Source organism: Ptychodera flava, chromosome 17 (genome assembly GCF_041260155.1).
Source record: "Ptychodera flava strain L36383 chromosome 17, AS_Pfla_20210202, whole genome shotgun sequence".
Classification (NCBI taxonomy): domain Eukaryota; kingdom Metazoa; phylum Hemichordata; class Enteropneusta; family Ptychoderidae; genus Ptychodera; species Ptychodera flava.
Genome location: NC_091944.1, coordinates 29,453,317 through 29,466,832, shown reverse-complemented (window position 1 = coordinate 29,466,832; position 13,516 = coordinate 29,453,317). Strand labels below are relative to the sequence as shown.

Genomic DNA, 13,516 nt, shown 5'->3' with positions numbered 1-13,516 from the left:
GTTCAGAAGCTTCCTTGAGCGTTTGTTTCTTGTGAGGTTGTTTTATTTGTTTATTATAATGATTTATTTTGTTTGATAACTCCTTGTGTATTTCCTTTCATTTGAACATTGTCTGTCCTTTTTGGGCTTCTTTTTTATTCAAGCGTTTATTTACAAGTTTATATTTCAAGGTTTAGGTTCCTGACATGTGTTGTGTGCTACTCCATCGAGGGAAAAATAGTTTTACGCAAAATAAGGTGAACAGAAATAAACGAGAGAAAACGATATACTTGAGTGAACAGTGGACGGTACAGGAGATATTCTCAAGTTTATTTAAAACGTGTACACCATTGCAAAACGTTGCCGATATTCATCAAAATGAAACGGGTCTGAGGGCAGCGCTGCCTCTCAAGACAACCTTACAGGCATCGGATTGTGTATAAAAGTAAAAGAGAGCTTTGAAACGGACAAAACTTGCCTGTAAGTACATTACGTAACGAAGAAGAAAAGAGAATCGATCAATAAGCACAAGTAAGCTACGGGCTGATGTTGTCATTTCATCAGAAGGCCACCGGCACATGTACAGGGCAACTGTGACAATTGTTGAAATGTGACGGTGGTCACACCGCCTTTGTAATCGCTGCTAAGTTATTGATTCCGCTGTCAACTCGCTCGTCACTCGATTTTTGAGCAGATTGAACACCCTGTATGAGAAGATGTCATCTACTAAGTCCAGCTTTGAGCGCGTTTATCTGAGCGCCGCCAGGAAGGGAGATATCCATGCACTGGAAAAGGTCCTTAACAAAGCCACTGAAGCGGATGACATCAATGTAAAAACTTCAAAAGGCCGGACTGCTCTTGAATTAGCCGTTGAAAACGGACGTTTAGGTATGTCAATTGTAACTCTGACGGGATCGTTTTATCGATTGGTCTTATGACGAGATCACGTCAGCGTTAGTGCAGTGAATTTGGCGTTGTTTGTGTTGGACGTCTGTATCTCACTACTCCTCTCACTTTCTACGAACATTGAAATTTAAATGGACGAATCGCTGTACATAGCTTGATGCGCTGCTTGAAAATATTTACCATTTATTGATACAGTGCTTTGTATTAGCTAACTCAGTGTTATCCATACTTGTACGTTCCTCACGTCGATGTGGTTATTAGCCAGGCATACGATTTTCGCAATTAAAAATAATTAGCATAGTTTTCATAACGATTACCTACGTTGTTCACAAGTCAATATAACAAAACATTTAACGTTCATATTTAAATTATATGTCCGCCATTCAATACTCTATGGCAATATTAATTTAATTACACAATTTCATTCGATGGAATATATAATCTGAGTTTGTTATAGAATATTGCGAAGAGGAGAATCGTCATAGAGAATTGTCATTTTCTGTTAAAAACCTAATAAATGGGAAAAGAGGGAAAGTTAGGGCGAGACAACTCTTAAGCCTATATCACCGTGAAGTTACACAAAAGAGTCTCAGACGTGTTGAAATATCATATCGAAATTATTTCCGACAGTTAATTCGACGCACTGACTGGGCAAAGTAAAAAAGAACTCATTGATGAAAAACGACGAACAACCAGCGATGTGCAATAAAATAGTCTCAGGCTGGAGTGTAAGAATGGGTTAATAGTCATTTACGCTATGTGTGTGTAATGAAAATCATTGACATTTGCCGTACTATTTCGGCTAAATCCAACTTTTGTTTTTTAATTTCTTTTCAGATGTTATTCAGGTACTTTTGCAACATGGAGTTGAAATTGGCGATGCCTTGTTGCTCGCTGTTGAAGCCAAATTCTTCAAGGCAGTACAGGCTATCCTCGAACTACCACAAGTAAGTCCGCGACGAGATTTTTTGTGTCACTTGAAACAATGTTCATTTGTATTTTAAAAGACAACTAGGGGTTCATTTTGTAGGTTCAAAAACGAAGTTGTGTCGTCGAAAAACATTATCATGGTGATGCTAAAATATGACTTTTTGGGAGTGTTGAATTCGCCATTGTCGTATAGAATTCATTTTATGGTTGTTTATAACGAGAAATGCTCTCCGAGGGGCGATAATGCAAACTAATTTTATTTTCGTACAAGCTTCAGACCGCAGTGAAAGCACGTAGCTGTACTTGCACACTGATACTGCGTGTCTCAAGGGTTGTTGTTAAGTATCTTTTTTTCGTTATATGTAGCATAACATTATCTCGATCGATATTTAAGTCTGGATTTGGATGAAAGAGCATTTTCCAGACCCTAACAGTACATAGCATAGACGTCGAATATCTGTGAAAGCTCCTCATGTTCAAGTTGACTATTTATGCTGAGCGAGCAATTTTTAGAGCCCCGAGTTCTTCTATGTTTAAAGTGATAGCTTTTGAGATAATTTTAATTTGTTACTGTGGTTTTAACTTGTTCCTGTTGTTTGGGTCATTAACGAACAAGTCTTCATGGTTTGATTCGCTGACACACGGTCCCTATATAGAGGGACCGTGGCTGACAAAAAGTCTTCTTTACGTGAGGCCATGGTTCGGGTTACAATGGCTCGGAGACAAACAAACTATTGTGGAAGACGATAGGTTTCTGAATAGCACCTGTCACATGCAAATTTCCCCGGCCGTGTTTTTGTTCATACTTAAGAATAATAGATCAACATATCATCCTCTTCCCCTACTACCAAATTCAAGTGTGTGTTACAGAAACGTTATCATGGTTACGTTGGTGGTTTTAACTTTATGTAAGCTATCGAAGGCACAGTCATCATCCATCTTTGAGAATACGAGGACAGTCAAACAGTGCAATGAAAAAGACATATAACAAAGGTTCGATCACAGACAGACCTTATCTACAGTGTCTATGGTTGGATAGACAAAAAGGGTTCAGACAAACAATCTTTGAGAGGGACCTGGGGCTAAAGGCATGAATGTACTAATCAATATCTGTCTTCAGGGGTGTAAATACGCTGAGTGTGCGCCACTTGGTCTGAAGAGTAAAAAACTAGCGCAGTCGTCTGTCATCTACCTGCAGACTGTGTAGTTTTACATAATTTTCACAAAACAACTTCCATGGAGGCAGGCAGCCTGTCTTTGGATCGAAACCATAATCTGACTTTAATATGTGATTTTCTCATTGATCTCGATAGCACCAGTAATAATAGGCAGACGTGGTTGTGTCTCAGGCTGTACTCATTATGAACTGTAATGCACTGTATAAACGCTATATGGTTCGCTAATGAATAAGAGTACACGGGTCGAAGTTGGGCCTGTTGTTACGTCTTGTTCAAATATTTGAGACTAGACATTGCACCTCTAATAGACATGCACAAATACAGACGAGCACACATTCGATCGTGGAAACATTTAACAACTTCAAAAGTGTCAATATCAATCAACATATGCATAGTCGTGATTGTGAAACACAATTGTTCGCGTACCTTTTCGAGGTTGTAATGACTGGCTTATCGTATTTGTTTCTTCTTATCTATCGTTGTCTAGGGCAAGGCATTGGTGAACGCCCATGCGTCAGAAAACAACGAAGACATTCACCCCGACATGACGCCAATAATTTTGGCAGCCCACCAGAATGACTATGATATCATCAAGGTGAACTTCAATAGGCGTAAAGTATTCAGGTCGATTTAGCATAAAGTGAAACTTAAATCATTTGATGTGGTAGCGTTTTATCTGGTGCACCGTCGAAACGTTTTCAGTTCCATTTGAATCTTTAGGAAACTAGACAATCTCGATGAAAAACGTGCACCTGTTGATCATAATATTTGATCACAATATGTTTACTGAAATGAATGTATCAATCGTCCGTTGGGTCTGTGTAAGCATTAGTGATTTCCACTCTGATCTCCAAGCAGATGAGTCCGCTTTCACCACATTGTGTAGACGACACAAATAGACTGAAAGCTGCAATATAAAGACAAGTGTATCGCAAAAAGAGAAAACCAGATTATCGTACATTTGCAGATTAAACCAACATTACCACGCTATCCAATTATCCCAAATTAGATCCAATCGTGTTCAAGTTTTTGAAATCCTATAAATACACATATACAGCATTAGGTTTATTGCAATCTCCTTTCAAAATTCATATCGTTTCAGAAATCATTTTTCATTTTCACATATATTTTGTGGTTTCTGAAACTTCATGTTGTCGGTAAATGCTTTATGCAATCTACAAGTATTTTTATGTTGTGACACGCTCACAATATGAACGGTCTCTGAATGGAAAACCTCTTGTGCACATTTTATTTCGACAGCTGTTGATGGAAAAGGGCGCGCCGCCAATCGAAATATCGGAATACAACACAGAGAAACACACAGTTCAACGTTCGGTGGGAACTTTGAATATTTACAAAGCACTGGCCAGCGAAGCGTACATTTCGTACATTGAAACTGAAAAGAAAGAGCGTTCCGATCCGTTTGGAAGGGCATTTGAGGTGGGTCAGTGTTTGTCAACTTTATCATCAAAATAAGTCTTGCAGGAACGTTTTTGTTTATTTGTTTGTTTGTTAGCTTGCGTGACATGTTCATTTACTTGTTTATTCTTTTGGTCTTTCACCGAAATAAGCTCTAGTCAACTTTTTATAATGTGCCCATTTCCCGAGCTAATTTTTGTATGTGCATGCATCGAGTGCATGGTACACTTTTTGTATGCAGCCGACATACATACATAATTTCCGGCAGATTTCATGAGAAAGAGATAACTGCATAGGGCGTGTGATGTGATTCAGTTCAGTATACATTGAATGCTATAAAATAGATAAGCAATTTCAAAATGTAGGCAACATGGAACGGTTTTCGCTATTCAGAATCTTCTTTGCAAGGCTATAGTCAACAGAGTATTAAAACTACTATTGCATTGGAACACGGATGAAGTGCACTCGAATCCATTTGAGCACTATTGGCAATATTCAGCGCACAGTATGTAAGTTCGAACTCTATTCATGGCTGTTATTTTTAAGATTCAGTGAGATGTAGGCCAATTCTTCCTCTTTTCACAGCTCGCAGTGGAATTAAGGACTCTGAGTTCGACCGAGTACGAATTCCGACAAGAGTATTCCGACCTGGCTGAAAAATGCGAACAGTTCGCAGCTGATCTCCTGGGGCAAACCCGCGAAGCTGAAGAACTCAGGACTGTATTGAATCACGACTCGTACCAAGGCATTGCTGCTGATGATAGCAGGACTAAGGATTTGCCGGCAAAAGTGATTTATGCGGTCAAAACTGATCAAAAGAAGGTGATGACATCGTAACTTGTATTGTTTGACACCCATACATACTGCCACCTGTGCACTTCGATTCTTTCGGACTATTAGACTTACTTTTTGTCTTGTGAAGAACGGGCGCTCACGTCTATGCTAAAAGGCCTGTTCTTGTCCAAGAGAAGCTTCTTTAAATTGCACGCACAAGCTCATCTTTGCCAATTCATAAGTATCTTCCTCTCTAATGTATGTGCGTTGCAATCCCTTATTTCTTGTAACTTGCCAACTTACCAGCGTGATAATCGAACTATGCCTTGATCGAAAAGTCGACATCGATGGCCCGGAGCAAGAGGGGTGTAACGGTTATCCCAAATTTGAAAACAAAGCTCTCTGATCTTTGACGTAATTGTACAGTGGACTGTATGTCGATCTGATGTTGACCGTATAGCTCTCAATGTCCGATATTTACCCCGGTCAGAAATATCTCACTGAATATAAGGGAAAGTATACAATGAAAAATCCCTTAGACAAGCGTTCATATACACAACTCGCCTTGAACTGTCGGCCAGATTCAATCTCACGAAACAGCATGTGTTATGCTCTCAGAATACTTAATATTTATTCAAATTTACTTTCACAGTTTGTAGCACACCCGTACTGCCAACAGGAACTCATAGAACGATGGTATAGCGGCTTAGCAGACTGGCGCGACCGAAATGCCATTCGTAACTTCCTGCTGTCGATACTTATCATGATCTTCTACCCAATTCTTTGCCTGATATACCTCATCGTACCGGTTGGCAAATTTCGTCGGTTTATGAGGACACCGTATGTATATTTGCAAGCGATATTAACGACCATTTTTAAAAACTCCAAAATGACCATGTAAACCTGTTAGATTAAAAGATTCAACCATGTGTAGGCCCTCCGACGCTCACGACGTTCGACCGAACTGTGCCAGGGCGCCCGCACACGACTGAGTCTCAACTCCAGCAAGATGTTTAACCTAAAAATCTCGACATTCTTCCTTTTCACTTTATAACAGGCAAATTTAAATGATTTACGATCAAACGGCGCAAGTAAGAATTTTTTTGTACTTATCGGGGCGGTGTAATAAAATCTTGCAGGATATACTTTTACTATATCATGTAATTAAAAGCGATCTTGGTCAAGTTGACAAACTATGATAAAGTGTGATGGACTGCGACCTCAAATCTAGTCGCATTACCATTTATGTATTAAACTCGATTGGCATTTGCGATATTGCAGTAGTAAAACACATGTATGCGTCCAATTTTTTTCTGAAGGTACATCAAGTTCCTCACACACACGGCATCCTACTTCTACTTCTTGTTCATCCTTATAATGATGACCCAAGATTTTCGCAGCTACGGAGAACGTAGTGAATTAGGCAAGTTATGGATGCGGCAGATGCAACACCAAGAGCGAGGACCGTTACCATCTCTCTTCGAGTATCTTCTCATAATATGGGTCGCAGGTTGGCACTGTTTCCGCAATGTGAATCTTGTTGATTTAAAAACCAAAACTGTGTTTACGACAACATACTTTTGAGTATCATTCCAAATAATATGTATGTATGTATGTAGGTAGGTAGGTAGGTAGGTAGGTAGGTAGGTAGGTAGGTAGGTAGGTATGTATGTATGTATGTATGTATGTATGTATGTATGTATGTATGTATGTATGTATGTATGTATGTATGTATGTATGTATGTATGTATGAATGTATGTATGTATGTATGTATGTATGTATGTATGTATGTATGTATGTATGTATTTATGTATGTATGTGCGTATGTATGTATGTATGTAGGTAGTAGGTAGGTAGGTAGGTAGGTAGGTAGGTATGTACATAATATGTATGTACGTATGTATGTCTATGTACGTATGTATGTATGTATGTATGTATGTATGTATGTATGTATGTATGTATGTATGTATGTATGTATGTATGTACGTGTACATATCTTTTGATTTAGGCTGCAGCGATGTGTTTATACTGAAGTGTATTTTCTATCAAGATACTTGAAATGAAATCTGTACATCATTTACTTCCAGGGATGCTATGGCGAGAAATGAAAGAACTGTGGAGTACAGGTTTCCGTCAATATTTCAGTGACGCCTGGAATTTCATCGACTTTATTCAATTAGGTCTGTATCTCTCCTGGATGGGCATCAGAACAGCTGCATTCATAAGGGTAAGCCTGTATCTGTATATGTCCGTTTCACTTTGCGCACAGACATGAATTTCAATTTTAAAGAACTTTTGTTCAAGTTTTCTTTTCCTTCACGCTTTTTAAACTGATTATGTACCTTGCAATTTCTTCGTCCGTAACTGTGCAACTTGCCCTGAATGAATATCGCTAGATTAGTCAAAGAGATAATTTATGTAAATTGACACATATTTCGCGCACATTTTTCTGACTTAATTATATCTTTTACATGAACCTTAGAATATTGTTTTCGACACATTTTTTGTCATCGTAGGTCAATCAAGAGCGTGACGCTTTCTCGGACTTTTCAAGAGAAGATTATACCACAGTAACTACCAAGCCGCTGTCCGATACTAGTGAGACAAACACTCCCCTTGTCACGGATTCACCTTTTCACTCAGTGTCGCCGACATTCGGAAGTGACGAGAATTCCACCGCAGCCATTTTACGACACATCTGGGCATCTGTGCAGTACGACCAGCAGTGCGTGGCAAATATCAGCAGGTTGCTGGATAGTCTGATTAATCAGGTACTTCTCAGAACAAGCACCGACCGAGGCGTCCCGGTTGGTCGACCGTATTGCCGTCGTCAATCTCAGCAGATTTGACGACATTTCATACGCCGTTCCTCGCGCTGAATGGCTGTCAAGTGATCCAACGCTCGTGGCGGACTGTGTCATCGCACTTGCAAACGTTATAAGTGTCATTAGATTCCTTCGTCTCGTGGTCATAAACGAATACGTAGGCCCTCTACAGATCAGCTTCAGTAAAATGATCAAGGACATCGTTCAATTCATCTTTATCTTCGGCGTCATCTGGCTTGCTTTCGCCCTTGGCATGACCGAAGTCTACTGGCTTTATGCTGCCACAGATAGAATAACCTGTCTACAGGCAGGCGGTTCAAATCACGACTGCGGCAAGCAGCCATTCGGAAGGTGAGTATATGTCGCATAGACCTTGCCAACACTTCATGGGATGCTCACCATGAAATGACATCGTTCTCAACTGCACGTATGATGCCGGTGTATTAAAGATGACATGTACTTACTTTGAAAATTAACATAATGTTAAACCTTTGCTTACACTCTGATCATGGAAACTTCAAACCTATTTCTTGTGTACTTAATTGAAAATTAGCGGTAAGATTGCTATTTTTTTAGATTCAAGGAAATCGAATTTACAAATAAGATATCTGACATTAGAAATGATAGTCATTCTTTTGCCAACACAAAAGGAAAAAAAAACATTTTTAACAATACAAGTCTGTGAAAAAAACTGTAAAAGTAAGGCCAAACTTTCAAAACGAGTCAACTTAAACATTTGAAAAATGTAAAATTGTAAGCTTTTTAGGGTCGGAAAACCTGAAATCCTACTTTTTCAACTTTAGATCTTCCATATAGTGTTCGTCTATGTATGTGTCATTAAACTTGAAGACCTATATATAATAGATACAATCATATAGCTACAATCAAGGGGTTCAAAATCTAAAAAGTGACCGATGTCGGAATCTGTTTTTTGGCGTTGCTTAATTTTTTTTGAAATGTTTATATTTTCAACAATGACCGGATTTAGCATTGGATCGTCGTTAGAGTCGTTGTTTTGGTCGTTGTATGGACTTGTCGACCTTGAGGTCTTGCACGTTGAGGCCGACCACACATCAACGGAAACGTTTGGTCGATTGCTGTTTGCAGGGTACAATGTTGCCGCTGTCATCATCCTTCTTAACCTTTTGATCGCTCTCATGGGAACTACCTACACCAACATATCGGTAAGTCATGCGATTACGCAGAAAAAATGCAACATTTGAGGTAAATACGCCTCGGTCGCTCAAATAATTCTTTTCTGATTTGTCGCTTATGTGGGCGCATTTTGAAGCTCTTTGAGTCAAAAGTTTTACCTTTTAAGTTTTGCAAAATCAAGAATTTGTTTCTCGTCCTAGCGTAAACACAGCGATAGCAGCCATTTTGAATTTCAAATATAGGTAAATGTTAGATAATTTTTTTCTCCGATAATGAAATTTGCATGATGATCCCTGACTTTGATTCTTGCTATATCGTTGAAGTTTCATTCAGGAAATTTTGAGCAAAAGTTTAAGGTTAGTCTTTTAATTTTTAGGCGCATATCACCGTATATATTCTTTTCATTCCAATTCCAACAAACAGTTAGAGTGTAATGTGATTTGATAAGCCATTGTGGCGAAACTTCGGTAATCAGGCCACTTGATTTGTGAAACGTTTTCCTTTCCACGTTTTCCTATAAAGGAACATGCTGATATGGAATGGAAGTTCTCTCGAAGCGAGATGTGGATGGATTATTTTCGGCACGGTGCGACTGTTCCAACGCCATTCAACATTATACCAACTCCGAAATCTCTCGTCAAAGTCATGCAATATCTAATCAACCATGTCTTATGCAAGATATGTTCAAAGAAAGTAAACTGGGTGGTAAGTTTTTCAGTAGTTTCAGACTTCTGACTAAGTGCACAGATTCAGACATGTGTAATGCGAATTATAATACTTTCTAAATTGTTCAGATTCCCTTCCGATAATTGCAACATTCAGCTATATGGCACCTAACACTTTTGAGAAATTTGCAAAATATGAAAATCCAATTATCCCAAATTAGTTCCAATCGTGTTAATTATTCGTTCTCATACTAAGTTTAAGGAACAAAGAAGGTAAACCACACGTTTAAGGGAAACAGATATTACTTGTCCGTGACTTGCGTACTGCTAGTTAATCAGGTTATATACATTTACACTACTGCACTACTGTCACGTGATGACTTGTACTCAGGTACGTATTTTCAAACCAGTCGGGCTTCAACCAAGATTATATAATCGATAATGCGCTTTGTCTTTCAGACGCCACGTAAAGCAAAAGTTGATGACGAGAAATATAAGGTTGGTACCAATGATTGCCATCCATAGTTCCGTTATTTATATTGTAATGACGTGACTGGCGGGTAAAAAGCATAACCAATTTGAAAGGACCACGCTCATTACTTGACGCAATTGGACAGAATATGCCACGTGACGAGGCGGCCTCTGGAAATTGGGATGTAGTTGCCGTAACGCACAGCAAATCAACTAATAGTAATACCACAGAGTGGCAACAGCTATTGTTTAAGGCGTGAAGCGGTTACGTAAGCAATCCATGTTTGCCTCGCCTCACGAAGCTCTTGGCTCTCTTTTCCGAAGAGTGCCGACCATGCACCCTTCGGTAATTTTCGGATTTTCACCAATTGTTAAGCGAAAGTATGTTCGACAAAGCTTGTGTTGTTGTTGTCGTGTGGTGCTGATCGGAATTGATGTGCTGGCGAAAACGGAAGTGTTTTGAGCTTCAGGAAAGTGGGTTTTACCGTTTTAAAAATTCCTCTCATATTTTTATGAATATATAATGAGTGTGTTTGAACCAAATTTGAAAGTCTTTTATCGATACTGTCTGGTTTTACTCAATGGTTTACGGTCAGTCATACCGTCTTTTACACGTGGCCAAGAAAGGACATGTTTATGAAACTGCTGGCGTGTTATGTTTTGATTGGCGTGAGGCAGTGTTTCTGGCCTGAGAGCTCACAAAGTAACTATGGTTGCTACGCGACTGGCAGTACGATGCCATCTCGTCGTATGTTTCGCATAATCTCGTGTAATTATCAACCACAAACCAAGCCTCCAAAAAGTTTAACACCTTTGAAGCTCATTTTAATATGAAAAGCCAATAGTCTACCGAGACGACCATGGAACAAAAGGCATGCAAGTGTTACCACTCTGTCTATGATATTACTCTGTGGTAATACACAGGCGCTATAGCCCTTGTGACTGGGTAAAAAGTGTTCACTTATGAGCCGAAAAATACACGACTGTGGGTAAACCATGCTTTCTACTTAAAACTAAAACACAGAGACATGGACAATATTTTTATACCAAGGGACAGGCAGGCAGGCAGACAGACCAACGTTCTAATGACAATGTTCACCAGTAAATAAAATATACTTTTATTATGATGTCTTAAACCTCTGTTAGGCCGTCTGCAAACAACTGGTGATGAGGTATGTGGCGGACAAAGCCAGCACAGATCGTGATTCGGGTCAGGACGGTGCGGTAAAGAAAGAACTCAGAGCGATCAAACAAGATTTGTCTGCTGTCAGGTATGAATTTGATAACCTTTGAAATGCAGATTCATGACTTTGTGCATTCAATACTTATGTATTGTCACTCAAGTATTAAAATGTGTGTCTTCATTATGAAGGTCAATAACACAACTAAAGCAGGCACAGTCATTCAGCAGGTGGGGGCTATTGGTTTACCAATCTGATTAAAATCAGATGTAGAAGTGGCGACGTTTCTATCTTTGCTTGTTCTTTGCCGTTCTCCTAATAGCTGATAGTCAACCACTGCATCTCACCCACGCATGCTGTCGTAGACGATGTCGTTCAAATCTCGCGCTTTTTAAGAGAAAATCGGGTTGCGCTTTTAGATTAAATGACACAAGTCGTAACAAGTGCCGATTGTGAGATTCTTACCGATTGGTCGGCTTTTGTGGCCGAAGAGCAAGATTAACCGCTATCTCCTATGGCAGTTGGTTCGACATAATGGGGCGACTATCAGCCAATGAGAATGGACAGGCAAAGGTGAAAACATCGCCACTTCTACTCCTGATTTCAATCATATTGTTCGTTTACGGATTGCCAATGTAGTACTATTTATCCAATCCGCAAATTTTCTATATCCCTTCTATCAAAGAGGAATTTAACCGATGAAGGAGTAATCATAGATGTAGGGCTATACCTTTTGCCATGAACTTGTGGCATGCTGGAGCTACAAGTTGATAACTCAATTGGTCACTCTAAATGATCAGTTCGTAGCTAATCACTATCAATTGTTACAGGTACGAAATGTACGGAATTGAGAGACGCGTCGATAAAGCTGTCGAAGACTTCAATAAGGGGAGCAATGCAATATCTGAAGGAATGAAACGAGTTGAGGCAGAAGTGGGTGGCAATAAACTCCATGATAACAATCTGTTGATGGAAACCAAAATGAGCTCATGGCCTCCACTGAACGAATGAATAACATTCTCCAGGTTCTACAACAGAGCCTGTCTCGTTTGGAACACAAACAGCAGCAACGGGCTCCGAAAGTAGACACTGAACAAACATTAAACGACGAAGGTTCTGAAGTCATTCGAATAATGAGAAGCGAACTTGCGAGAAAAGATGAGGTGATGCGAGGAATGATATCAACCCTGAACGAAAGACTGTTTGTTATGCACAAGAAGATCGCCAAACAGGAGCAAAAACGACATCACATGGCCGACAGCATCCACGAGCTGACGTCCGCAGTCGAAGCTCTCAGTTCACAGCTTGCGGCGCGGGATGACCGGCAGGCGTCGAAAGAGTTCAGGAAATCTGACATTGCTCAGAACCTGGATCATGATTACGATGATGGCGTTGATGACAGTGCAGCGATATATTCAGACATTGTTCCGTAGGATTGTCGACAAAAAAGAATACGAGTTCGATGAATGTAAAAGTCAGTCTTATCTTTACGAACAACCTTTTAAGGTCGCCAAACTATATCTTCTAGCGTTATGAGTATGAATGGATGGTTGAAATTTGTTTCGAAAGAAGAAAACAAAACGGAATGGTCGATAAAATATAAGAGATAAGATATGCTTGCACTAATTGTGACTAGTGAACTGATAAATACATGTATTTAGTTGTTAAGATCTACGATAAATATTCAGAAAAATGCAATGAGGAATGTCTGAGTTGGAAATAAAAATTAGTTGCATAGTTAACGAACGGGTTTCATGACTATGTCATGATTCTAAAGGTATGGCAGTGTTATTCTTACAGGGCTGAAAGTTAAAAACATATCTCCATTCGCATGGTATTTTTTCACGGAAATGTAATTGTGTGGGATTGTTTATGAAGCAGTGATCTTTTGAGTTCAAGTGATGGAGAAAGAGGCGGCAGCTCTATTTCTTCAAACTTTATTACTACAGCTACGATGAACTACTGCTACAATAATATAATGTATCAGTGGGTGGATAAGTGACGACCAGATCCAGTGGTGAGCGATGCGCTC

General features: G+C 39.4%; 2 protein-coding genes across 4 annotated transcripts; both read left to right on the top strand.

The window, feature by feature from the left end:
• Positions 1 to 162: 162 nt before the first annotated feature.
• On the top strand, positions 163 to 8,051 carry LOC139116009 (short transient receptor potential channel 4-like). Of its 3 annotated transcripts, none has more exons than XM_070678502.1 (9): positions 163 to 867; positions 1,723 to 1,832; positions 3,481 to 3,588; positions 4,254 to 4,433; positions 4,998 to 5,234; positions 5,839 to 6,026; positions 6,506 to 6,696; positions 7,275 to 7,367; positions 7,704 to 7,859. In XM_070678502.1, exons 1-9 carry the CDS (start codon positions 696 to 698, stop codon positions 7,718 to 7,720), a joined length of 1,296 nt encoding a protein of 431 aa, XP_070534603.1. In that variant the 5' UTR covers positions 163 to 695; the 3' UTR covers positions 7,721 to 7,859. The 3 variants fall into 3 exon arrangements, with proteins under 3 accessions (XP_070534603.1, XP_070534602.1, XP_070534600.1); XM_070678499.1 differs by having other exon boundaries at positions 165 to 867; positions 7,275 to 7,414; positions 7,704 to 8,051; XM_070678501.1 differs by lacking the exon at positions 3,481 to 3,588 and having other exon boundaries at positions 164 to 867; positions 7,275 to 7,414; positions 7,704 to 8,051.
• LOC139116010 (short transient receptor potential channel 4-like) lies at positions 8,040 to 13,226 on the top strand. The gene is made up of 6 exons (XM_070678503.1): positions 8,040 to 8,363; positions 9,001 to 9,196; positions 9,690 to 9,872; positions 10,292 to 10,330; positions 11,450 to 11,574; positions 12,315 to 13,226. The coding sequence occupies exons 1-6, from the start codon at positions 8,200 to 8,202 to the stop codon at positions 12,493 to 12,495; spliced, it is 888 nt and encodes a 295-aa protein (XP_070534604.1). The 5' UTR covers positions 8,040 to 8,199; the 3' UTR covers positions 12,496 to 13,226.
• The last annotated feature ends 290 nt before the right edge of the window (positions 13,227 to 13,516 follow it).